This window comes from Acomys minous (assembly GCF_964271855.1).
Source record: "Acomys minous genome assembly, chromosome: 16".
Lineage (NCBI taxonomy): Eukaryota > Metazoa > Chordata > Mammalia > Rodentia > Muridae > Acomys > Acomys minous.
Window position 1 is genome coordinate 40,902,621 of NC_140498.1, and position 27,327 is coordinate 40,929,947.

The window sequence follows — 27,327 nt, forward strand, 5'->3', positions numbered from 1 at the left end:
TCTGCCCACGGAGCCAGAGAGTGAAGGGAGAATGTGGGTCTCATGCCTTGTTTTCCTGCCAGAACTCATTTCCTGGTCATTGCTCCGTTCCCGAGGCTCTCCAAGGTAGCTCCTCTCTGTCCCCCATGCCGTCTCATAAGGCTTCCAGGAACACCTTCCGGCTGCTGTCTGTCTGCATGTCTAGCCCGGATCCACCTGAATTTCCAGTCGCTTCAGTCTTTGCTCTTATGCTTGGTATTCTGGTTTCTTGTAGGATACAACAAAGAAGGCTTCCTGGCAATCCAGCACGCAGTGGACAAAGCCATCATGTGGCACCACGCTCCCAGTGCCACACTCAGCATGTTCAAGAACCTCAGTGTGCTGCTGCAGAGATTCCCGCTGGGGCCCCACGTCCAGGACCCATTCCTGGTGGTCCTTCAGAACGAGTTCCCTCTGCTCCTCATGCTCAGCTTCATTTGTGTTGAGCTCATAATCATCAATTCCATTGTCCTGGAGAAGGAGAAGAAGCAGAAGGTAACCCTCTCCAAGTACAGGGCTACGGGGAGGCTGCTAATGAAACAGCTTGACTAGGACGGAGGCCCACGCAGGTGGGAGGAGTCTCTACCTCTCAGGTGAATTGCAAAATTGCAAGTCAGACGTGATTTCATATTTTTAGCCTGTTTCCAGTTTAGGGAGTACCATCTCTTGTTATCATGCATATACTTACTTTTTTCTTTCTTTCTTTCTTTTTTCTTTTTGGTTTTTCGAGACAGGGTTTCTCTGTGTAGCCCTGGCTGTCCTGGACTCTCTTTGTAGACCAGGCTGGCCTGGAACTCACAGAGATCCCCCTGCCTCTGCCTCTACAGGTGCTAGGATTACAGCGTGTTCCACCAAGCCCCTCTACATATACTTAATGTTAGACTGCCTGCTAGGTTAGCACACTGCTGCTAACAGGAACTTTTATCCACAATTAAGTCACTCCCATTTTGTGGGCTGATGACTGGGAAGCACTGTCTAGGGGAATATGACCTAAGGCAGGGTTTGTTACCTCTGAGTTGGTCCCAGGACTGGTTTTCTACTCGATTTCTGTCCTGTTCTTGCTCATATAACCTCTGTTACTTCTTTTTCTCACTTTCTTCCCTTTAAAAAAGATCTCATATTGCTTAGGTTTTTATTTCTCAGACATGATCTCGTTAAGTACCAGAGAGTGACCTTGAACCCACGGTGTAATCCCGGCTGACCTGGAGCCCACGGTGTAATCCAGGCTGACCTGGAACTCATGATTCTTTAGTTTCAGCCTCCCAAGTGCTAGAAGCACACCAGGCTAACATCCCTTCACTTTATATTTTTCTTCTCTTTGAAAAATAAATTTTTAAATTCACGTATGTTATGTATATGGGTGTTTTATCTGCATATACACCTGCACTCCAGAATGGGACATCAGATCCCATAGGTTGTGAGCCATAATGGAAATGCTGGGAGTTGAACTCAGGAACTCTGGAAGAGCAGCCAGTGCTCTTAACTGCTAGTCCCAATTTCCTTCTCTTTTTATTGATTACATATTAAAGTAGCCTGGTAGTTTCTCCTTGGCCTTTTCTTGGCCTCATTGGTGATGCCGGTGGCTAGAGAGCTGTTTCCCTGGCCTGTTTTGTCTTGTTGGAAGAAGCAGACTGACTGAGGGGCGTCTTGAGGCTGCCTATGGGGCACATCGGTTCGACTCCGGTGTGGCCAGACGTCAGAGGCCTCCCTTCTGTTAGGATGGGTGACAATGAGACAATGGCTAGCCGGCAGATGCTCTATCCAGCTCCATGCTCACTGACAGAGCCCAGGAGACTAGAGCTTCTGGTATGTGGCTGGGATGCCCACTTAGTTTCCACTTGTGTGATGAAACCCAACCTTCCCTATTTGTTACTTGAGCAACAAGCTTGTGAAGAAAGCTAGGGGCACCAACTGTCTACACCGCCGGGCATGGTGGCGCATGCCTTTAATTCCAGCATTCGGGAGGCTGAGGCAGGTGGATCTCTGTGAGATCGAGGCCAGCCTGGTCTACAAAGTGAGTCCAGGACAGCCACGGCTATACAGAAGAACCCTGTCTTGAAAAACCAAAAAAAAAAAAAAAAAAAAAAAAGACTGTAGCAGCTAGGCATAATGGCACATGCCTAAAATTCCAATGGTAAATATGCTGTTAGCTCACTCATTTATTGAATGCTTCCTGTAAGTAAATGGCCCTGAGAGTAAAGTCCAAACTGTTTTGTTTTCTTTGCTTTTGATTTTTTGGGTGTTTTTTGTTTTGTTTTGTTTTGTTTTTAATATTTTTAATTTAATTTTAATTTATGTGCATTGGTGTGAGGGTGTCAGATCTTGGAGTTACAGGCAGTTGTGAGTAGCCATGTGGGTGCTGGGAATTGAACCCCGGGTCCTTTCGAAGAGCAGGCAGTGCTCTTAACCACTGAGCCATCTCTCCAGCCCCTTGTTTTGTTTCTTTAGACAATATAGAACCCCTGCCTGGCCTAGCACACACTATACAGACCAGATGGGTCTTGTGCTTCTGACAAATTTTCTGCCTCTGTCTACAGTAGCCATAGACCACAATACTCTGCTTTCGAGTCTAGACTCCTTACGTGTCCCACTTGTAAATTCTCTTAGCAGTTGCTTTTAAATTTAAGGGAGATGTATACAGTGTGTACTCTGCCACGGTTAAACCAAGTATCAGTCCCTGCTTTATTCTCCCGCCTTCTACCTGGGCTAGTCTCCGTCAGCCCAGGAGCTGTCTCTCCCCAGCACACACAGCCTGCCCTCCTGATGTGCTGGAGTTCAGCCCCTAAGGCACCTAACAGGACTGGTACCCGACTCTAACCCTTGGCTCTCGTGCTTTTCTAGGAGTACATGTGCATGATGGGATTGGAGAGCTGGCTGCACTGGGTTGCTTGGTTCATCACGTTCTTCGTGTCTGCCTTGGTTGCTGTTTCTGGCATGACCATCCTTTTCTGCACAAAGGTATGCTCCGTTCTCTAGGACAGGGCGAGCTGTGAGTGAGCAGGGAGGAATGTGCTGTGGTAGGGGTGGTACAGGCAGTGATGACCGTAGGGAAAACCTCTGATGAATATGATGAATGTGCTGCAGTGGCACTGGCTGGAGTCCTGGGGATCCTCAACCTTTACCTCCAAAGTTCTGAGGCTGCATTCTTGTGCTACCAGACATAATCTAGTGTTTGGGAACTTGAGCATCACACGATGCGTTTTTTACAGACTTCAACACATAAATTTCATACTGTACAATAGCTGAAATAGTTATTATAAAACATTTTTTTTACTTCCATGTTATCATGGAGTATAATATTAACATTTGCCTGCTTGTATTTAATAACCCAATACTTGGATATATAAAAATTTACCAGGCCGGGCATGGTGGCGCACGCCTTTAATCCCAGCACTCGGGAGGCAGAGGCAGGTGGATCGATGAGAGTTCGAGGACAGCCTGGTCTACAAAGCGAGTCCAGGACAGCCAAGATAACAAAGAGAAGCCCTGTCTTGAAAAACAAAAAACAAAGAGCAAACAAACAAACAAACAAACAAAAAGCTTACCTTCTAAATTATCGTGTCCATGTGGTCAAAGGTAGGTAAGAAAACCCAGACTAAGCAGGAAAACATTTCAAACAAAGGAAATAACTAGAAAACATTAAAACAGAAGACACAAGCCGGGTGTGGTGGCGCACGCCTTTAATCCCAGCACTTGGGAGGCAGAGGCAGGCGGATCGCTGTGAGTTTGAGGCCAGCCTGGTCTCCAAAGCGAGTCCAGGATAGTCAAGGTTACACAGAGAAACCCTGTGTCAAAAAAAACAACAAAACAAAACAAAAAACAAACAAAAAACAGAAGACACAAAGTAACAAGAGGAACACCAAAATTATCTGTCATATTGATAATATGACAGATGAATTGAACTTATGCTGGAGGTATAGCTCAGTGGTAGTGTACAGAAGGCCCTTAGTTCAATACCCATGATAACACCCCCATTAAAAAAAATGAATTCAAACTTATTTTTCCCTAAAAAACACTCATAGCATAACTTATAAATGATAACAGATGGCAGATCAGATGTCTGCCTTTAAAAAAAGTCTACCTCTAACTCTAACTTGAATATTTTCTCCAGTGTTTTCTGGGCTCTCCATGCTTTCTTCATATCTGTGGTTGTTTTCTAGGTAAACAGTGTGGCTGTGTTCAGGAACAGCAACCCTACCTTGATATTTCTTTTCCTGATGTGTTTTTCCATGGCCACAATTTTCTTTGCCATCATGATGAGCACATTTTTCCAAAGAGGTGAGCGCTGATGTGGATCTCCGTGGGTGGTGTTGACTGCTGAGCGGCTGCTTCTGGCAGCATTGTCATTCCCATTACTTACAGCGTGTAGCATTATTCCGCCCCAGCCAAGTTTTCAGTTTTATGGTTATTTCAGAAGTGGGAGAATTCTATTCCCCATTAAAGGCTTGTTAAAACACATGATACACAGCCGGGTGTGGTGGCTCATGCCTGTAATCCCAGGACTCAGGAGGCAGAGGCAGGCGGATCACTGTGAGTTCGAGGCCGGCCTGGTCTACAAAGCGAGTCAAGAACAGCTTGGGCTACACAGAGAAACCCTGTCTCGAAAAAACAAAACAAAAAGAAAGAAAGAAAAAAGAAAAAAAAAAAACACATGAGACACACACATCTTTAAAATAATTTCACACAATAAGTCTCCATTTATTTATTTTTATTTGTGTGTGTGTGTGTGTGTGTGTGTGTGTGTGTGTGTGTGTGTGTGTGATGTATATGCTGATGCTCAGGAGGCCAGAAGAGACCCTTGGATTCCCTGAAGCACAAGTTACAGGTGGTTGTGAGCTGCCTGACATAGGTGCTGGGTACCAAACTCAGGTCCTCTGGAGGAGCAGCATCTGCTCGTACCTGCTGGGCATCTCTCCAGCCTTGATAAGTCTCATTTTAGAATAAGATAGAAGCATAAGGCGTTTCAGGGAGAGAATCCTCCAGATCATGACTGTGAGGTTAGGGCACAGCAGTAACGTGGTTTCTGAGATAACACAAAGGATGTCCTGTGGAGGTCTCACATCTGAGCTACTTAGCCATGAATGGAATCATAGAATATAAAAATGATTCCCAGCACTAGAGAGGCAGAGGCAGGTGGATTGCTGTGAGTTCGAGGCCAGCCTGGTGTACAAAGTGAGTCCAGGTGTGCACCATTGCATCCAGCACCATCACTTTCTTTCTTTTCTTCTTTAATGTATTTATTATGTATACAGAGCTCTGTCTGCACATACAGCTACTGATCAGAAGAGGGCATCAGATCACATTATAGATGGTCGTGAGACACCATATGGTTGCTGGGAATTGAACTCACGACCTCTGGAAGAGCAGACAGTCCCTGCCCTGGAACTCGCTCTGTAGACCAGGCTGGCTTCGAACTCACAGCGATCCGCCTGCCTCTGCCTCCCCGCCAAGTGCTGGGGTTACAGGCGTGCAACACTGCCCCTGGCTTACTATCGCTTTTTAAAAGTGCTGTAAATGTTTTCTTCTTTCACTAGTAAGAGGGCAACTATTAAAAGAGGTTGCTTCTTCCTTACTGAAATGCTGGGACAATCAGAGATACTTTTCTCTCGTGGCAGGGAACCGAGGTTGATATCTTAGTCATTTGCTGACGGAACTCTTCATTTCCCCCTCCGACTCTGCAGCGCATGTAGGAGCCGTGACAGGAGGCATCGCCTTCTTCCTCACCTACCTCCCCTACCTGTACATCACTTTCAGTTACCACGAGAGGACCTACGTCCAAAAGATAGCCGCTTGCCTCTTCTCAAATGTTGCCATGGCAATAGGAGTCCGGTTCATCTCTCTGTTTGAAGCACAAGGTAAGATTTGTCTTTTTCAAACTCTACCTAGCTGCCTGCGTGCTTTGGCCGCCGAACAAGGCCGCCCTCCATTTCCAGGTACACAAAACTGACATGTTTGTTTAATTTAGTGTTCTGAGCGTTTACGTTACAATGTGGGATGCTAAAGAGATACATAATGGGCTTTACAAACCTTACAGCACAAGGTGGGTGGTGATGCCACATGCCTTTAATCCTAGAACTTGGGAGGTAGATCTCTGAGTTTGAGGCCAGCCTGGGTCTGTGAGTTCCAGGAGAGGCAGGGTGACAGAGAGAAGCCTTGTCATGGAAAAACAAAATCAAAACCAACCAACTAAACAAACAAAAAGCTTAGAGCATAAATATGGATATGGGGAGGGAAACCAAAGCATATTAGAGAAAAGAATTTAGGGCTGGGTGTGGTGGCGCACGCCTTTAATCCCAGCCCTCGGGAGGCAGAGGCAGGCGGGTCGCTGTGAGTTCGAGGCCAGCCTGGTCTCCAAAGTGAGTCCAGGACAGCTAAGGCTACACAGAGAAACCCTGTCTCAAAAAAAAAAGAAAAAAAAGAAAAAAGAAAAAAAAAAGAAAGAAAGAAAGAAAGAAAGAAAGAAAAGAACTTAGAGCCAAACATGTTGGCATGGGCCTGTAGTCCCAGATACTTGAAAGTTGAGGCAGGAAAATCACTGGAGCCCAGGAATCCAGGCTAGCATGAGCAACGGAATAATTGTGTTTGAAAAAAATGATTAGGAAATTATTTATTTATACAATTCTATAGATGTGAAACATATAGCTTTATCATTAGAAGCTCAGGAAACATTTTTGAACTTTACTGATAATGTAGTTTTCGCATGTGTTAGTCTTGTTGTTTGTGGTGTTCCCTGTACTACAGGTCTCTCTAGGGCTTGTAATAAGCAGCCTTATTTATTATAAAGAAATAGCTGAAATAATTAACTTGTAAAGAGAAAGACCCTTTGATTTACAAATCTGTAGATTTTAGTTAAAGATTGGGTGGCCTCCTTATGTTGGTACTCCGGGCATCCAGCATTTCATGAGAGAAGTATACAGCAAAGCCAGCTACCAGGAAGTGCGCCAGAAAACAGTGATCCAAGATTCTTATTATTCTGCCAAGCCCCACCTCCTGCTAAGTCCCACCTCCTGCTAAGCCCCGCCTCCTGCCAAACCCCACCTCCTGCTAAATCCCACCTCCTGCCAAGCCCCACCTCCTGCTAAGTCCCACCTTCTGCTAAGCCCCGCCTCCTGCCAAGCCCCACCTCCTGCTAATCCCCACCTACTGCTAAGCCTCACCTCCTGCTAAGCCCCACCTTCTGCTAAGTCCTACCTCCTGCTAAGTCCTACCTCCTGCTAAGTCCCCACCTCCTGCTAAGCCCCACCTCCTGCTAAGCCCCGCATCCTGCCAAGCCCCACCTCCTGCTAAGTCCCACCTCCTGCCAATCCCTACCTCCTGCTAAGCCCCACCTCCTGCCAGTCCCCACCTCCTGCTAAGTCCCACGTGCTAACATTTTTACTAACTCCCAGTAGCATCACCTTGGGGACCATACCTTTAACATATTCTGTTAGTCAGCTTTCATCACTGTAGCAGATATGTAAGATCTTGAAAGTCTTGAAAGAGCTCAGCTTGAATTGTTTTAAAAGTTTTAAGTTTCAGCCTATGGCTTGTTAGTCCCACAGAGAAAAATAACATTGACATTAAAATTAAGACATATAAAAAAAAGGGAAAGACACATTAGAGTAAGAGATGACACACATAACACAGTCAGCTACCAAGAAGCTTGTTCAGAATGTTCAGAGAACTCATTCACATCATTAGAAATCTGCTCTTTTTTTTTTTAAAGTTTTTTCAATATTTATTTATTTATCTGAGTGTTCTATTTGCATGTATAACATGTATGGCATCAATCCCATTATAGATGGTTGTGAGCCACCATGTGGTGGCTGGGACTTGAACTCACGTCCTCTGGAAGAACAAACAGTGCTCTTAACCGCTGAGACATCTTTCCATTCCCTGAAACCTGCTCCTGTAATTTAAAATGAGGCAAAACCACTTGTCACTTTACGGGAAAAGGGATATACAGAAGGCCAATTAACATATAGATGGTAGAAATAGAACAAAAGAGAGAGCTGACCTCCTCCCTGCTATCCTCTGACCTCCACACACACACCATGGTCCACATGCACACATGCGCGCTCAGACACACACACACACACACACCAACCACCTACATACAAGTAAATAAATGGATGAAAATGGAAATAAGAAAGTTCTCCAGTAATTGGCGTGCTGGCATAGGCTGATAATCCCAGCTGCTAGAAAGGCTGAGCTGTGAGGAATGGGAGTTCCTGATCAGCCTGGGAGACTTAGAGAGACCTTGTCTGTTAAGCAAAGAGAGTAAAGGATGGGGGACATAGTAAAGTGCTTGCCTGTTGTGCGCAAGGTCATTGGTCCAATCCCTAGCACTACTGCAATAGGTATCTTAAAAGTCTCTGTGGTGTACAGCCAGGCATGGTGGCGCACGCCTTTAATCCCAGCGCTTGGGAGGCAGAGGCAGGCGGATCACCGAGAGTTCAAGGTCATCCTGGTCTACAGAGAGAGTCTAGGACAGCCAGGGCTACACAGAGAAACCCTGTCTTGAAAAACCAGAAAAGGCCAGGGGTTGTGGCGCACACCTTTAATCCCAGCACTCGGGAGGCAGAGGCAGGCGGATCAATGTGAGTTTGAGGCCAGCCTGGTCTACACAGAGAGTCCAGGACAGCCAAAGCTAACACAGAGACCCTGTCTTGAAAAACCGAAAGAAAAAAAAAAAAAAGAAAGAAAAGAAAAAGAAAAATTAGAAAAAAATCTCTGTGGTGGTTAGTATTGCTTATAAACTTCACTGGAGCTGGCATCAACTAGGAGACATGTTTTGGGGTATGTTCATGAGGATTTTTTTTGTAAGGATTAGCTTCAGGAGGAAGGATCTCTACCCCACAGTCGGGAGCACTCTGTAGCAGTGGCCCAAGTTTAAAGACATTTGAGGAAAATCAAGGGTGCCTTGCCTGCTCACCTTCCCACCCTGCTGCTAAGTGCATTGTTGCCGCTGCCACTGCCACCTCTGCCACCGCCGCCACCGCCATCACCACCGCCACCGCCGCCATCACCACGGCCACCATCCTCTGCCAACATCAGAACTCAACTTGGTTGCCTTTCCAGTGTGGAATGAAGACCTCAGCTCTCCAGGAACCCCCTAGGCCTTGTCTCTAGACTAGGACTGCTGAGAGTGGAGGACTGAGCAGACTTTCCAGCGTGCAGACGGCCACCGTCCCCCTCCTTTGTAACAGGCACGGGCATCCAGTGGAGGAACCTAGGCAGTGTCCAAGGCGACCTCAGCTTCGCGCAGGTGCTGCTGCTGCTCCTGGTGGACTCCCTCCTGTACTGTCTGATAGCCTTCCTGTCAGAATCTCTCTTCTCAGGAAAGTTCGGGATACCTAAGTCTTGGTACTTCTTTGCCAAGGTAGGCTCTGATTTCTCTATTTTCTTTGATTTTATTAAGTTTTTTTTTTTATATCTGTCACCTGTGTTCCTCCGTCTCCCGATAGTGTCCTCATTAAAAATCTCAGACACTGCTAAGTCTCTACCTCGGAGTCACCTCCTAACTAACCAACTTGTGGTTGGCAGTGGATAGTCTGTTTCTTTTTTTTTTTTTTTTTTAAAGATTTATTTATTTATTATGTATACAGTGTTTTGCTTACATGTATATCTACACACCAGAAGAGGGCACCAGATCTCATTATAGATGGTTAGGAGTCACCATGTGGTTGCTGGGAATTGAACTCAGGACCTTTGGAAAAGCAAGCAGTGCTTTTAACCTCTGAGCCATCCCTCCAGCCCCCGGATAGTCTGTTTCTCTCACCTCACGCCACAGCAGAGGCAGTGGACTTGAGGATGGGGCGGGGAGGACAACCGCACACAGTGTTTGCCTGTTGAATGCCGGGCCCTGCCTTATCCCACAGGACTCAGTCCCTTTGCTGACGTCAGAACCCTCGCTAGCGTTCTCACACCCCCTTTCTCCACTGAGCGGTATTAGTAGAGGGCCCTGAGACCTCTCTGATCACCCCAGTATACCAAGAGGAGTGTCACAGCTTTCCCGGGCAATCCCAGAAATTCAAGACTAAGTGTTTCTTACAAATAAGAGATTTTGTACTTAACCGAGCCTCCTTCTGCGGCCTGTGGCCATCTGCCTATGGGCCTGGTACTAGAGGGACCTCTGTGGCATCTGCCCTGCCTTCCTTCTTGGAGAAACAGGCAACTGTAACACCAGCATCCCCATCCAGGTCCCGCCCGCCCCTACACGCACTGCTGCTGGTAAGGTGGCTTTGCAAATGTAGTCTGCATCCTTAGGTCCTCCCTCAGGGCCAAGGATTTCAGGCTGAAATGCAGTCGAAGGCATCTGCGAGCTGGTTAACTTCTCCAGGTGCCATGTTTTGATCCAGCAAGTAAACTGCCTGTGGGGGTAGGGGGCCTAATTTGCCCAAAAATGTATCTCCCGTAAGAGAAAGACGACATAAGGGATTAACGTATAAGTTAATGTCTCATGCAGTGCCCCTCCAGGCTCAAGAAGCCTGTTCCAGTTACACTGCCCCTTCTGGACATCGGGGGTCCTGAGAAAACGTCGAGAAGCGAGTTCATGCAGGACGAGCCAACCAAGCAGATGAAAGGAGTTGAGATCCGACATCTGTATAAGGTACCGCTTTCAGACCTCCTTCCCGGGGCTGAGAGACAACCCCAGTAAGCTAGGCTTTGATTCTAACAGTGCTTACAAAGCTACTTTTTGGAACCAAGAATTTTAACTCCCTGTGTGAACCCACTCTTGAAAATTAGGAACACAGCTTGAAATGCTGTTTCCTGTCATGAAGTTCAATGGAAGGTCTGTGCATCTGGCTTTTTTGGAGACAGTGTCCCCTCGACCTCCAGCACCAAGCCTCTCCGTTGGAGAAAGGCCGCCAGGCAGCCACCTGATGGATGACTTATACCCACCAAATGAAAATGTAACCCCGATCTCATCCTTAGCTTCCAAGTGCAGGGACAGGCGGTCGCTCTTGCAGAGGTGCTTGCAGAGACGTGCTGCACAGAGCCCTGTTTACTGAGGATTTCTGCTACAATCTCGGGAGCAGTGGGGCCCTCTTTCCTTCTTTGGCGTTGTGTGGTGGACCACGCCTTTAGTCCCAGCACTTGGTAGGCCGAGGCACGTGGATCTCTGTAAGTCTGAGGTCTATACACGGAGTTCCAGGCCAGTCAGGGTTATGTAGTTAAAACTGTCTCATGTTAATCAATCAATCAAAGGAAGCACTCAGCCTTGCTTTGCCTTCTCCCTGGGGCATCAGGTGGATCGTGCCTGGCCAGGGACACTGATGAAATGGGCCAGCAGTTGGGAGTTGCCCTGACTTGCCATGCGGATTCTCCCTTGTTCTCTTACTCTCTCTGACTAGCTCTAGCTCTCTCTTCATGATTAGCAGTCTCGGGGCAGCTGGGTCTGCGAGACGGCAGTTGATCAGCAGAGGCAGCTCACAGATCTTTCTGACTGTGTGGCATTCGGAATAATTGGTTCTCCCTGGATCATCCGTACCACGAGCTTTCATGATTGCAAGACGGCTGCAGTAGCTCATTTTGTGGTGGAAGACCGGGGCTAGGATGCTTCCTTTGGCAGCCTTGTCCTTTTCCCCTCTCCTCCTGCCAGCTACTTCCTTTCAGTAAACTGCCCGTTGTCCTTGCTCAGAATCACGTTACATGACACCTGCACTGAAAAGTCACTTGTTTCAAAACAGTAGAGACAAAACAGATATGAGGTCGGGGGCCGTGTGCAAACTCCTATAATATCCCATTTCAAGCTTGTGAGAAGTGACGTCTAAGTCCAAACCAACAGGTCTGCATTCTATACCCAACGTCCAGCCCAAATGTGGCATTATACATGATTTTTGTTTTTTTCCTTCCTTACTCTTTTTTTTTTTTTTGAAGGTTTACTTATTTATGTATATACGTGCTTGCTGTAGGCAGAAGAGGGCACTGGATCCCATCATAGATGTTCATAGGCCACTGTCTTAGTTTGAGTTTTAGTTCCATAAAGAGATACCATGACAGCAGACGTGGTGGCGCACACCTTTAATCCCAGCACTCGGGAGGCAGAGGCTGGCAGATCGCTGTGAGTTCGAGGCCAACCTGGTCTACAGAGTGAGTCCAGGACAGCCAAGGCTAACACAGAGAGAACCTGTCTCGAAAAACAAAAACAAAAACAAAAAAGAAAGACACCGTGACCATGGCAACTCTTATCAAGGAAAGCACTTAATTGGGGCTGGCTTATGGTCTCAGAGGTTTAGCCCGTTTTCATCATGGCAGGAAGCATGGCAGCGTGCAGGCAGACATGGTGCTTGAGGAGCCACGAGTTCTACTCTTAACCCGTGGGCAGCAGGGAGAGACTGTGTGCCACACTGGGCGGAGCTTGAGCGGAGGAGACCTCCCAGACCAACCCCACAGTGACACACTTCCTCCAACAAGGCCACATCTCCTAACAGTGCCCCGCTCTGAGGCAGGCATTCAAACACATGATCATGGGGCCATACCTATTCAAACCACCACAGCCACCATGTTGTTGTCGGGAGAAGAACTCAGGACAGCCAGTGTTCTTAGTCCCTAAGCCATCTCTCCGGCCCCTTTTCCTTGATCTTAATGCGTGAATTTCTTTTTTTCCTTTTTTTTTTTTTCTTCTTTTGGTTTTTCAAGAGAGGATCTCTCTGTGTAGCCTTGGCTGTCCTGGACTCACTTTGTAAACCAGGCTGGTCTCGAACTCACGGCGATCCGCCTGCCTCTGCTTCCCGAGTGCTGGGATTAAAGGCATGTGCCACACCCTGCTATGAATTTCTTAAATAATAAAAATGGTATTAAAATCTTGGAGCTATCTGACCTGGAAAGCAGATGACTCGCATTCTCTTCAGTTGCTTGCTGAAAAAGCAGGGTGTCCTTTCTCAGAGCCTTAGCAGGGGCGGGGGCAGGTGGGGGGGGCAAGGCCTGTTTGAGTAGAGGGAAGAACGAGATCACACCACAAGCCTATCGGCTTTGAGCGCCTCGGCCTCTGGTTTCCTACCGTGGTGCTTCAGGACCTGAGAAGACATTTCCACTCAGGCTCCCCAGGAGCTCAAGGCTGTGAAATTATGAAAGGACTCCCCCCCCCCTTAGGTTTCAGTTTAGATACCCATTATTAACCTATATTTTAAAGTTATTTTTATTTTTTAATTAGGAGTATGTCTGCGGGGAGGGTGGGGTGGGGCACATGCACGCGCCCATGGAGGCCAGAGGCCTCAGATACCCTGGGAGCTGTCGACATAGGTGGCTGTGGGTGGCCGTTGTGGGTAGCTTGGAATCAAACCTGGGTCCTCTACAAGAGCGATATGAGCTCTTGACGGCTTCTCTCCAGCCCTCTCCCTGCTTGCTGGACTTTCAGGGGAAGCAGGTACTGGGTATGAGACGTGCTGTAGTCCTCAGGAATGCCAGCCACACCCTGACCCTCCTACAGGTGTTTCACAGGGGAAGGAGAGTCCGCGTAGCAGTCAAGGATCTGAGCATGAACCTGTACGAGGGCCAGATCACCGTTCTGCTGGGACACAACGGAGCGGGAAAGTCCACCATCTGCTCCGTTCTCACAGGTGCCTGGGTGGGCGGCTCTGCAGGGGACGCCCTTAGGAAATTGCTGCGAGGGTCTAGATTTGGGGCTCCTTCTCTCCTAAGTTTCATTGGCATTTTAGCACTAACCCTGGCTTGTGGTTAGCCGGGCCACCTTCGTAGCAGCTGGTTGTATACACTGATGGTTCAATAACTACACCCAGATAAGGAAATCTTTGCCTCTTTCAGTCAGTCTGCAGAATGACAGTTCATTCATCGTGGCAAGACGTGAACACTGCTTAGTTTCTTTCCTTCTTTCTTTCTTTCTTTCTTTCTTTCTTTCTTTCTTTCTTTCTTTCTTTCTTTCCAAGACAGGGTTTCTCTGTGTATCAACTCTGGCTGTCCTGGAACTCACTCTGTAGTCCAGGTTAGTCTCGAACTCACGGAGATCCACCTGCCTCCGCCTCCCACATGCTGGGATCAAAGGCGTGCGCCCCTACCGCCCGGCTTTTAGTTTCTTTCTAGATAGAACCTAGCCATTCAATGTGAGGCCCTGCTAATCTCCCGATGTCTCAAGTCTCTCTATGAGAACGTGTTTGGCTCTTGATCACCACGGGTACTGTTTGAATGGTGCCTGTGAGTTATTCTAAAATACCCATTTCAGAGGAACCCTTACGCTTAAATAATATCTCACGCCCTGTCAACTGAAATGATATCTTAAGAAAATTGAAAACTCACTCAAGAACCATTTATGGAGGCTTAATGCGTATAAAACTCTAGGCAAAGTCAAAGGGATGCATATCTTGCTTTGAAGCAGATCCAGAAAGCAACAAGCAGGTCCTCACACACGGGATGCCGCGGGGCTGAGAGGCTGCCAGCAGACAGCTGTAAGTATGATCTTCAGAAGGGAGTGGTCTTCACTGTTAGTGCCCTTGAAGAACCGCAAGGTTTGTGACACTCGCTGGGAAGCGCTCTTGGCCGTACCTCTGCTTTCAGGATTTTGAAAGCCAAGTCTCAGCTAACCTATGTACAGTGGGTGTTTTGTGTGTGTCAGACTGAGAACTAAGCCCCCCCACCACCACCACAACCAATTTCCTGGACAGAGGTACAGGCATCTCTAGACAGGTAGGCCTCTTCAGATACAGGCTGAGGAAGCCTGCTCCCCAGTGTATGTGAAGTTCCCACTGCGGGAGAAGAAGTCCCGCTGTGCCCGTAGACCAAGAGTCCCAGAGGCAAGTCAGGTCTGTTGAGGAAAGCACTCAGTCCGCGTTTCCTCATACATTCTTCGCTGTTACTGCGCTCCCTTGTTTTGTGGCCAGGATTCCTCACAGTCTGCGTTTCCTGTGTATGCTATTTCTCTGTCCCCCCATCATCCCGTCTTATTCCCTAAGAAACTGCCCTGTTTACTTCTGGACCAAAGTGTTGGAACAGTGTGTTTGCACAGAATACATACTTTCATTGTCTAAAAGGCCGAATTGCAAATACTGTCAAAATTCCAGCTACAAATGCTGTATTGCAGGAGCTCTATCACAGATTTCTGAAAAACAAAAATGAAAGAACATATAAAAATATGACTCTGGCCTGGTGAAAGAGATGCCACTGGGGGACATTACAACAACGTTCATAAGCTCTGGAGACCCTTGGTGCAAAAGCAAATCCTGGCTGCTTCCCCGGGACATTGGCCAGCAAAGCTTCCCTACCATAATTTTTTTGCAGACAGGATCTATTGTATAGCCCAGGCTAGCCTCAAGTGCCAAGTGCTAGGATTATAGATATATTCCATTATATCTAACTCCATACTATATTTTTTGGCAGAAAAAAAAACCCCAAACTTTATGTATTATAGACTTTGTTTCTCTACCTAGTGAAGTTTTGAATTTTCTCTGAAGTTACTTACTTCTTCTGTTATTATAAATTTACATGAAGACCTGCTTTTGGTTTTGTTTGTTTTGTTTTTTTCAAGACAGGGTTTCTTGGTAGCCTTGGCTGTCCTGAATTTTTCTCTGTAGACCAGGCTGGCCTCGTACTCAAGAGATCTGCTTGCCGAGTACTGGGACTAAAGGTGTGCTCCACCATTATCCAGCATAAAGGCTTCCTATAATGACTCTAGAGCAGTGTCAGCTTTTATCCTTGGGGTGTGTATGAGAGATCGTGTGGCTGTGGGTGTGTAAATATGTGTGGATGGGAGCCAGAGGACAGCCTCAAGTGTCATTCCTCAGAGCTGTCCATCTTGTTTTGTGAGGCACGGTTCACTCCCAGGGACCTGAGGCTCACTGATTAGCCTGGGGTGGCTGGCCTGGGAGCCCTGCGCATGCATCCGCCTGACTCTGCCCCCTCCCCCAGTGACGGGATTCCATGGTTGCTGAGGATTGGACTCAGCCCTTGTGGCATGTGCCATGCTGTCTCCCCCAGCTCCTCTACCTTTTTACCTTTAAAAAATGATTTTTTTAAGCTATATATATATATGCATGTATGTCTATGCATAGGTGTGTGTGTGTGAGTTCAGTTTCCTGCAGAGGCCAGAGAGGACATCAGATCTACCGGAGCTGGAGTTACAGGGGGTTGTGAGCTGGGAACTGAATTTGGGTGTTCTAAAAGGACAGTCTGTGCTTGTCTTTTGGTTTGGTTTTGGTTTTTTGAGACCGGGTTTCTCTGTGTACCACAGCCCTGGCTGTCCTGGACTCGCTTTGTAGACCAGGCTGGCCTCGAACTCAAGAGATGTGTCTGCCTCTGCCTCCCGAGTGCTGGGATAAAGGCATGCACCTCCATGCCTGGCTTAGTACGTGTTCTTAACCTCGAAGGCATCTTTCCAGCCCCGGGACTTGGACTTGGTCTTGATGTAACTATTCCACTGGGGTTGTCCTTTGATGTGGAAGCCTACAGGATGGCCGCAGCGGGTGCTCTCCTAACACACCCACCTCATCCTGGTCTTCCGCATTGAGCCTAATGTTGTGGATTTTCCTGGGATAGGGAGAAGTTTGTTCTTTTCTGAAGAGCTGGGCTTGCAAATGAATGACTAGATACTCTCATAGCACTGGGAACAGTTCCTGGGATGCCGCTTTGCCACACGTAGAGGGTTATAGAGGGGTTCTTTCATCCGGGTCATCAGTGCGTGCGTGCGTGCGTGCGTGCGTGCGTTGCACCTAATTCAGCATTCCAGGGCACCAAGGTGCCAGGCTCTGTAGGGTACACTGATACTTAAAGGCTGCTTGATATTTTGAGCTTGTCATCTTTCTCTTGATAGCGGAAGTGATAAGACGCACTATGTAGAAGACCCTTATTTTAATCCCAATTCCACGCGTTAGGGAACTCGCCATGCCAGATGATGCCTTAGTACAACCCCCAACACCTGTGGCAATCCCGGTGCTGGGGAGGAAGGGCCAGATGAATCTCTGGGCCTCGCTGGCCAGCCATCCTAACCCAAGGAGCAAGCCCCAAGTCACTGGGAGTCACAACACAAGGCAGACAGTTCCGAGGAGTAACACTTGAGGCTGACGTCTGGCTTCAGCATGCCTGCTGGTCCTCAGCTGTCTCGTCACCAGCCACACACTCCTCAATCACCACTCATCACAGCAGCCAGGGAAAGGTGCTGACTCTCTCGGAGCTGAAGTTACAGCTAGTTGTGAACTACCTTATGTGGGTACGCTCAGGTGTTACTGATTTATCTTTTTATTCTGTGCATATGAGTGTTTCACCTGCGTGCGTTTATGTACGTGTGTGAGGCTCGCAGAGGCTAGAAGAGGGTACTAGGTCCTCGGGATTGGTGTTTCTGGCGTTGTAAAGCACGATGTGAGTTCTGGGCTTGGAGCCCCAGCCATCCAGGAACAAATGCGCTTAACCCCTGGGCCATCTCTCCAGCCTCTGCTTCTTTCTTCCTTCCTTCCTTTTTGTTTTGGTTTATTTTTTTTCAAGACAGGGGTTCTCTGTGTAGTCTTGGCTGTCCTAGACTCGCTTTGTAGACCAGGCTGGCCTCGAACTCACTGCTATCCACTTGCCTCTGCCTCCGGAGTGCTGGGATTAAAGGTGTGCGCCACCACGCCTGGCTCTGGCCTTTGTTTCTTTGGTTATATTTTTTTCCCTCCTTCTTCTGAACTTTTTGTAATAAAAAATGTTTACCATTCTAACAAGGACAAGGATAAAATTAAACATGTAGGTAGGCAGGCTAAGTTGCAGACTGATATACATTTGTCAGTGACTTCGGTCGCTCATTTCATCACTCCGGCATCATCTGGGCCTTTTCCCCCTGCCGTGTCTACTATCCTTTGTTTCACAAAGTCCTGTGTCATCAAATCCATTTAGCCAGATTGGAATTGCCCAAAGGCAGGAAGTATTTCTCCTGTCTCTAATCTCCCCCGCATATCCTCGGACACAGTCACACATAGGACATGCCTTCCTTGGCTGCTGACTGACTGACGGGGGGGCAAAGCAGAGTAAAGGCCGTCTGTGGGAGAACAAGCAAGCGTAATCACCAGGCCTCCCTACTCTCACAGCCTCCGACTTCACGATGTCTTTTCTGCTTGGTTCTAGGTCTTCTTGCTCCTTCTAAAGGTCAAGCGTATATCCGTGGATGTGAAATTTCAAAAGACATGGTTCAAATTAGGAAGAGCCTGGGCTGGTGCCCACAACACAACATTTTATTCGATAACCTAACAGTCACTGACCATCTGTCTTTCTATGGTCAGGTGAGTTGGTGGACAGTAGGTTTGTGTCCATCCCCAGGAATGGCCAGATGGACTCCAGCTCTCTGACTCATTTCGGGGGAGTCATTTGAAGAGAGCACGTATATGCTTCTGGACATTCTGACACCAAATGTGGGGTAGGGGTTTCCCACGGGTCCAGTTCTCTGGACCCTGACTGGGTGTCCTGTGATTCAGTTCTGGTGCTGCTTGGGTCTAGTATAGCTCTCCCCTTCAGCGCGGGCACCCAGGCCGACAAGACTGCCTCCCACTCCAGATGTCACTTGCAAATCCCAAGTTGTTTCCAAAGCCCACTCCTCAGGGTCTGTGACTGCTCTCAAAATTCAGAGAAACGTTTGCTTATAATGACCAGTTGCCAAAACAACAACAAAAACAAAAACAAAACACAGACACACACACACACACACACACACACACACACACACACACACACAAACTACAGCTATAGGAATACTCAGATGAAGCAGATAGAGCCAGGTCTTTGGGAAGGGGTGCTTCCATGCTCCTTAGGAGAGCAGAGCCTTCCAGCTCTTCAACGCATTTACCAATTCAGGAACCCTGGATTTAGCAGCTTAAAAATGTTTATGCAAGACTTATGACATAGGCATGATAGATTATCTCCCACTTTCCCTGGAGGGTGGGGAGTAGAGGTTAGATCATGACTAAGCCTTTCTGATGAGCAGCCCCAACCCCTAAAGCTACCCAGGAGCATGCAGAAAGTCACCTCTTTAGAACAAAGGACACCCCTCTGTTCAGACTATTCTGGGGAATTAAGGATCTCTCTGGATCAAAGAAAATCAATTGTCAAATTAAAGAGCAAATATTAAGACAAAAGAGACTTCTAGAGTCCTTATCAATTGTTTAGTGTTTAAGTATTTACTTTTTTTTTTTCTTTTTTCCGAGACAGGGTCTCTCTGTCCTGGACTTGCTTTGTAGACCAGGCTGGCCTCGAACTCACAGCAATCCACCTGCCTCTGCCTCCCGAGTGCTGGGATTAAAGTTGCGCGCCACCACCGCCTGGCCTAAGTATTTACTTTTTATTGAGATAAAATGCACCTCACATACAATCTGCCATTTTATGCTTGTTTGTTTCGAGACAAAGTCTCACTACATAGAACCTGGCTGGCCTGTAACTTGCTATGGACGCCAGTCTGGACTCCCGAGTGCTGAAGTATACAACCATGGCCAGCAGCATTTTTATTAAGTCTTTGAGAATTTCATACAATGTGCTTTGATCATATTCACTATGCAACCCTCTCCTCCCATACTCACCCTCAACTCCCTACCCCACCCCTCAACTTTGAGTTTTTTTCTTTCCCTACTCCCCATAGAGTCCACTACTGCTACTACTGCTTGGGGGTAGGGTCTGCCGTGGAGCAGGAGAGTTGCACAGTTAAACTTACAGCAATTATAAAATATGTACAAGACCAACTCCCAGCATAGAGGTGGGGAGGTGGGCACGAATCCCACCACGTGGTCTTTTGACATCCTATGATGTGTCATGGAGACTCCCTTCCGTGGTCATGTCTACTTGAAGTCTATGCACCGCTTATGGTTGGATGTCTACCTTTATATTGGGAAAGTTTTCTGCTGTGATTTCATTAAATAGTCTGTTTATTACATTTGATTTTAATCTCTGCTCCTTCCTCTATACCATTAATTATTGTGTTTGGCCTTTTGAATGTATCCCAGATTGCTTGGAAATCTTATTCATGCTCCTTAATTCCTGTCCCTCTGTCTGTCTGTTAGTATTGTTGTCTCTACTTGGCCCTCCATCGCTGAAGTGCATCCTTCTGTACAGTCTCAGGTGTTAACGGTGCTATGTGTTGGGATTTTATTTGATTGACTAGCTCCTTCATTTCAAGTATCTCCAGTTTCATTGTTGTTTGTTTGTTTTTGTTTTTCAAAACAGAGTTTCTCTGTGTAGTCCTGGCTGTTCTGGAACTCACTTTGTAGTCCAGGCTGGCCTGGAACTCAGAGATCCGTTTGCCTCTGCCTCCTGAGTGCTGGGATTAAAGGAGTGCACCAACACAGCCTGGCTATTTGGTTCTTTTTTTTTTTTTTTTCTTTTTCCCAGCTTTGGCTCTGCAGACAAGGCTGGCATGGAACTCACTCACAGAGATCCACTTGCCCGTGTCTGACTCCCTGAGTTTGTTTGTTTTAATGTTTTAATTGCTTTACTGATTTTTTTCTTCCTCTAGTTTACTGACTACCTCATTCACTTTGAAGACTTGTATGGTCAAGGTCTTGGGCACGTTTTTTTTTAATTCACACATCTGGGTTTTATTTGTTTGTTTGGTTGGTTAGTTGGGTTTTTTGGGTTTTTGAGACAGAATTTGTCCTAGATATCCTGGACAGATCCGCCTGCCTCTGCCTCCCAAGTGCTGGGATTAAAAGTGTGCGCCACCACACCTGGCTTCACACATCTGTTTGAATCTTCTGTATGATCATTAATTCTTTTGAAAAGCAAGACTCTGAATGCCTTCTCGGACATTTCAGCTATGTCTGTAGTTTTAGGTTTCCTTAGAGGGGAGCTGCTTGACAGGGAATGGGTTATGGCTGGCGGTTGTGTTACGGTCTTTGCGTTTCTTTGTTGTGTTTTGTGCATCCACTGGGTGGGATCATGTGACAAAGCTTAATCTTTCCCACACATTGTTAAGAAACAGAGCCAACAGGATCATGTCTAAGTTTTGACTTTCCTTTCTTCTAAGTCTTACTGGATGCTTTATTTTCTGTGACTCTCCCTAGAGGGTTATCTACTTGGGGCTTGGTGTTGATCGTTGAATGGGGTTGCTGAGGCGATTACAGCGTGGCTGTGTGCCAACAGGACCAAGGGTAGGGCTATACGCTAAGCCACAGACAACCAGATGGAGTCAAAACCTTGGCCATCCCTTGAATTCTGGGAACCAAATGGGAGAAGAACCTCAAATGTCAGACCCACTGAAGCCTGGCCACGATCTGGAGGCTGCGGTTGGAGCCACAGGCCTGAAGTAACCTCTAGCATCAAAGCTTTATGGACTCCCCAAGTCTTTCAATGAGCACTGGAACCCCAGAAGTAAAAACCCCACACTCACTGGCCATAAGGAGCACATGAACCAACACCCCAGGGTCTCAGGGAATCATGGGTATTCTGGAGATGAAGCTCACGCCCCACACTGGCCCTTAAGGCCGCTGGGACCGGAGGCTCCCAGCTACCCCTGCTGCTCAGGGTGCTCTCCAGGCCTCTGGAACAGAAGGCCAGTTCCTTCTGCCCTTGGGTCCCAGTGAAACTGGGGCATGGATACAAGTACTCTCTGGGGGCTGGAGAGATGGCTCAGTGGTTAAAAGCACCGCCTGCTCTTCCAAAGGTCCTGAGTTCAATTCCCACAACCATATGGGAATCTATAATGTAACCTGATGCCCTCTTCTGGCCTACAAGCAGACAACACTGTATACTTAATAAATAAATCTTTAAAAAAACAAAAACAAAAACAAGTATTCTCTGGTCCCACAGAAACCAGAGGCCTGGTCACTTGGAGTTTACAGGCAATTTGTATACTTCCTTGAGGAACTCTCTCTCCAAACCCTTTTTTTGTTTTTCAGTTGAGTTGTTTCTCCTTTAGTGATTTAGTTGAAACATTTTTATTAGATGCTGGTTACCAAACCACTAACAAACAGATACGATCTGCAGAGACTTTCTTCAACACTATCGGTTGTCTTTATTTCCCATTTATTGATAGTACCACACCTCGCGCGCGTGCGCGCGCGCGCGCGCACACACACACACACACACACACACACACACACACACACAGAGGGAGAGGGAGGGAGAGGGAGAGAGAGGTGACTCTGTGGGAGCTGGAGAGATGACTCCATGATTAGGAGCGCTTGTTGCTCCTGCAGAGGCCCCGGTTGGGTTTCCAGCACCGCATGATAGTTCCCACCATCCACGGCTCCCGTTCTGGTCGTCCGACTCCCTCTTCTGACCTCTGTGGATACCAAACATACATGCAGGCAGAGCACTCACACGTAAACTATATAAATCTAATTTTTTAAAAAAAGAAAGAAAAGGCTCTCTTTAGCTGAGCATGGTGGCGCATGCCTATAATTCTGGCACTCAGGAGGCAGAAGGCTGCCAGTTCAAGACCAGCCTAGCTAATCTGCATTGCAAATGCCTACCCAGAGCCGCATAAGAAGAATTTATCTAAAGAGAGAAAAGAGAAAAACTTCAGTCTTCCTTTGTCCTTGAGTGGGCATCCCTGTTCTCAGAACCCCAGTTCTATTTTGTTTTTCTGTGTGCCTGTCTTTACACAGCCACCTCAGTGTTGTATTTCCGTAGCTCTTAGAATAAGTGCTGAAGTCAGAAGTGCGAATCTGCCAACTGGGTTCTTGTCTTCAAGACAGTTCTGACTATTTTGACTCCATTGCACCTCCATAGGAGCTTGTCCATAGCTACAAGAAGTATTTAAAGGCCATCAGAATTTGTAGGGCTCTTTCAATAGTAATGACATCTTAACACTATGAATAATATTTAAGTTTCCGATCCTTGAACATGGAATGTGTTTCTTTTATTTGGTCTCCTTTAATTTCTTTCAATAATGTTTTATAGTTTTCAGTGCACGATTTTTGCATTTACAAGGTTAAATTTATTCCTAAACATTTTTGTGATGGTGAAGTAAACAATGTTTTTAAGATTGTTTATTGCTAGCATGAAAAGACACAGACTTCTGGGTGGGGGGGTGTAGCTGAGTTAGTACAGCTCTTGCCTAGCATGCATGAGGCCCTGGGCTCACTCCCTAGCACCACATAAAATCAAATGCGATGGCACAAACCTGTAGAGGCAGGAGGATCGGTCGTTCACCGTCATTCATGGCTACAAAGCATACTCAAGGTCAGCCTGAACTACATGCCTCATAAAACCAAAACATGGGCCGGGGAGATAGCTCAGCACCTGTGGTTCAAGCTACCCACATAAAAACGGAGCAGAGTCTGTTACCCCAGGCCTGGGGTGAGGTGGGGAAGTCATGAGAGGGGTGGGTGGGCGGCTTTGGTAGTGAAACGAGATAGGCGGATCCCTGGAGCTCACTGCCTCACCAGTCTAGCCAACTGGTGAGCTCTAGATTTAGTGAGACTCCGTCTCAAAAGATAACATGGAAAAACAAAACAGAGAGAAAGAGAGCAGCACACACACAGACACACACAGATAAGGCGGAGAGCAATGGTGGAATACACCAACACCAACCTCTAGCTTACATGCACAAATGCACATGTGTGCATGCAAGACACAGACACACACTCGCACAGAGACACATACACACAAGGACCCCCCGCCTCAAAGACAGAAATACAAACTTGTACAAGGCTGGCTTTTGAGAGCTGATGGCCTCCTTTGTGTGACCTCTAATATGACCTGAGGACCTGGTGGTAACAAGATGCTCCTGTCACTTGGAAAGTTCCAAGGATTCAGAGAGTCCTTGCCGGGTACCAGGGACAAAGGCTATATAAGTTCACTACAATAAAACAGTGATTTTAAAAAACATATATTGAGAAGTCCACCTTAATAACACACTGATGTGTTTATTTTTAAGTCATTTACTTTCAGAAATGGATCTGAGGGCCCAAGACCATGATCACACAAACCAGTGTATTTCAATGAAGCAAGAAGTTTTAATTCCTCAGATGAGTAACCACAAAAATTCCAGCAAGTGAACACACACAACCGGGGTTCTCCACCTCTGCCTCAGCCTGAGCAGTCAGGCACTCAGCATGACGTCACTCTTCAGCAAAGTGCAGCTTCTGAGAACAGGAAGCAGCTTTGAGCACGTCCTTTGATCCTAGAAAAGTGTTGATTTGCTGATCAGCAGTGGCGCACACCTTTGGTCCCAGCACCCAGGAGGCAGAGACAGGCAGATCCCTGCAAGTTAGAGGCCAGCCTGGTCTACAGAGTGAGGTCCTGGACGGCCAGAGCTACGTAGTGAGACCCTGTCTGAAAATAAACGAGAGAGTGGGGGTAGATGGGGAGATGGGTGTTGATGGAGGAGGAATTTTTGCCAGATGGTGTCTTTACATCTTTACAGATTTCTTTTAAAATGGGTCTTCCTTCACCTCATTTAACCCTTTGATAGAAAAGAATGCAGTTTCACTTACATTTCCCACATTTATTTATTCACATACACGGGTCAAATCCTCCTTTGTCCCTTCCTCTGAAAATAATTTCTTGCATATTTTTCCTGTCCGTATTTTATGTGTATGCAAGCAAAGTGTTGATTTGACACCTCAGCTCCCATAAGCATCACTTGCGTCACATCCCTCATTTCTCGCTTTCAGTTGAAAGGCCTGTCTCGCCAGGACTGCCGTGACAGAATAGAGGAGATGCTGCACATCCTTAGCCTGGAGGACAAGCGGGACTCGAAGTCCAAATTCCTGAGCGGGGGAATGAAGCGCAAGCTGTCCATCGGCATTGCCCTCATAGCTGGCTCTAAGGTATCAGGCCGGGGATCTCTGCACGCAGCCAAGTCAGCCTCCCACACAAGGACAGACCCAGGGGTGGTGACGACAGCTTGTCAAACCCCCACCTGGAGCTGCAGAAGGCCACCCAGCTCAGCCAGCCTGGGGCTGGGATGTGTGGCTCTGTCATTGTCACAAGGCTTCATTCACCTCTGCCCGCCCTCCAGGTGTTGATTCTGGATGAGCCAACCTCAGGCATGGATGCAGTGTCCAGGAGGGCTGTCTGGGACCTTCTTCAGCAGCAGAAGAGTGACCGCACCATCCTGCTGACCACCCACTTCATGGATGAAGCTGACTTGCTGGGAGACCGCATCGCCATCATGGCCAAGGGGGAGCTGCAGTGCTGTGGGTCGCCACCGTTCCTCAAGCGGAAATACGGTGAGTAGTGAGCAGCAGGAGCCGAGATGACCGTCCACCCTGCCACTCCCCACTGCCTGACCCTGGCTGGCTGTGGCCTTCTCTACACTTCCTGTTCTGTTGGTCCAGCGGGAGGTCTTATGAGAACAAGGAAGAAATGAAGTAAAAAGCATCTTTGAGACTTAGCCTCAGAGGACCCATGTTTATATTTCAGTTTGTCAATTTATTGCTTCTTCATCCAGGCACCAAGCTAGTCTATCCCTTCTTAGAATTGTTTTTTTTTTTTAATCTAACCTGTGAAACAGAAAGAAACAAACCCCAAACAAAACCAAAGGCTCTCCGGACCCTGTTTCTCTCACACCTTGTCTCATGCATCTGCAAACACCATTGGTCTTAGTTTCGATCTATGTATGTTCTATCCATTTCTCTCTATTTCTGACCACATCCTAGCATTGTGGTCTAGGTCGCTGTCTCCTCCTCCCTGGATTATTACAAATGCTTCCTAGCCCATCTCTCCGTGTCCAGCATTACATCTTCCCACTCTGCCATCAACCCACTAGTCCCAGTGAGCACCTGACAATGTGTAGCGTTCTTCCGTCCAGAATTCCCAAAGAGCCGTGCACTGCCCCTATTGCCACCCTTTTCACTGCCTCGCACGGTTAGGTTGGCCACCATGCCAGGAGTGAAGCCAGGCCGTTGTGGTTTAAACTGACCTCACAAGGTTTCCTTCTCTTTGCCCTAAGTCTGTCCATTCCGAAATGCGGAAAACTAACCCCGGGCCGAGGAGAATAGCATGAAGAACGAGATAATTTCATCGTCTTTTACATGGTGTTTCAGGTGCAGGATATTATATGACTTTGATAAGAACACCTCACTGTGACACAAGGAAGCTTTCCAGTCTTGTTTATCACCACATACCGAATGCAGTCTTGGAGTCCAGCATTGGAGAGGAAGTGATATTCACACTTCCTAAGCAGACCGTGCCCAGGTATGGACTGAGTCGATAGCACAGCCCACTGTGCCCTTAAAAGCCCATATCCTTCACACATGCCCCCATCCGAAATACGGTCCCCCCTGTTGTAGGCTCCGCATGAGACTCAGGGCCCCATTATCTGAGCTATGTCGAGCCTGGCACTTGGGTTCAACTCACTGGCATGGCTCTTCTAAAAAAAACTTGTGAATCAGAGAGATGTTTTCTGATCCATATTCACCTAATGGGCTGAGCATGTGGTGGCGATCACGAGAGACAGCATCATTCAGAAACAGAAATAAAGGGAAATGACATGTGTTAAGTCTTCAACATTTCTAAATCCTAGGTTGACACATGTCTCAAATGTCTGCTTTTTCAGGAACAGGGAATGGGTATTGATGGCTTTGCTTCATAAGGCTGGCTTTAATAGGCCTCGGACTCCATGCCTTTGCTGTTGACTCTGTCTTTTGAATAATTGTTTCTTTTCCATATAAACTGGCTGACAGAGCTGAATGGCCAGCTTCATTCACCTGCTCCTTGCCTGCAGAGGGGTATCCAAGCCAGTATAGTGAGTGCTCCGTAGGTGTCCCAGGTATTAGATTTTGAAAAGCACACCTTGTTATTATTATTTTTAGACTAAAGGCATGCTTGTAGTCTTCAAAACATTGTCCTGCTATGTCACCCTTACTCACAAATGCACTTGTACTCTTTCCTGTGAACACCACTGAAAGTGTTGCCAAACCTCCTGCCCCTCAGCAACAGCACCCTCCTCCCCACTCCTGCAGCCTCTGCCTGGATTTCTCTTAAAGCCCCTCTTGCCTTCACCTCTCGTCCCAAAAGCACGACACATGCCTTAGAATCATGAGGGTCTTTTATAGTGCTGTGGTGCTTCTAGCTTCAAATCCTGGATCAGTTGTATGTTTCTGAGTAACAACTCAACTCAAAAATTCTGACTTACCGAAGCCATGGTGGCACATGCCTTTTGTGTGTTTGTTTTTTGAGACAGGGTCTCTCTGTGTGGCCTTGGCTGTCCTGGACTCTCTTTGTAGATCAGGCTGGCCTCGAACTCACAGAGATCCACCTGCCTCTGCCTCCCGAGTGCTGGGATTAAAGGCGTGCCAGCTGAGCTTGATAGTTTTTGTGCTCCACATCAATATTTTCTGGGACTAAAATGATCTGGGACTCTCCAAGATTGCTTGTTCCCACATCTGGTAAACAGTGCTAGCTATAACATCTGGGCGCTTACTAGAGCTACTAAACGTGGCGTCCAGTGCTCCTCTGGGTGGAACTTGGCTTCTC

At 47.3% G+C, this 27,327-nt stretch overlaps 1 protein-coding gene across 1 annotated transcript in view; it reads left to right on the forward strand.

Annotated features, from left to right (window-relative positions):
• Positions 1–27,327, forward strand: part of LOC311587659 (ATP-binding cassette sub-family A member 17-like) — a 71,741-nt gene that overhangs the window by 13,139 nt on the left and 31,275 nt on the right. Inside the window, exons 6-16 of the mRNA XM_084764721.1 lie at positions 254–513; positions 2,860–2,976; positions 4,179–4,296; positions 5,700–5,873; positions 9,207–9,379; positions 10,466–10,609; positions 13,433–13,562; positions 18,046–18,200; positions 24,522–24,677; positions 24,869–25,079; positions 25,896–26,046. Of these exons, the coding sequence (XP_084620847.1) occupies positions 254–513; positions 2,860–2,976; positions 4,179–4,296; positions 5,700–5,873; positions 9,207–9,379; positions 10,466–10,609; positions 13,433–13,562; positions 18,046–18,200; positions 24,522–24,677; positions 24,869–25,079; positions 25,896–26,046 (1,789 nt within the window). The remainder of the gene's footprint in view (positions 1–253; positions 514–2,859; positions 2,977–4,178; positions 4,297–5,699; positions 5,874–9,206; positions 9,380–10,465; positions 10,610–13,432; positions 13,563–18,045; positions 18,201–24,521; positions 24,678–24,868; positions 25,080–25,895; positions 26,047–27,327) is intronic.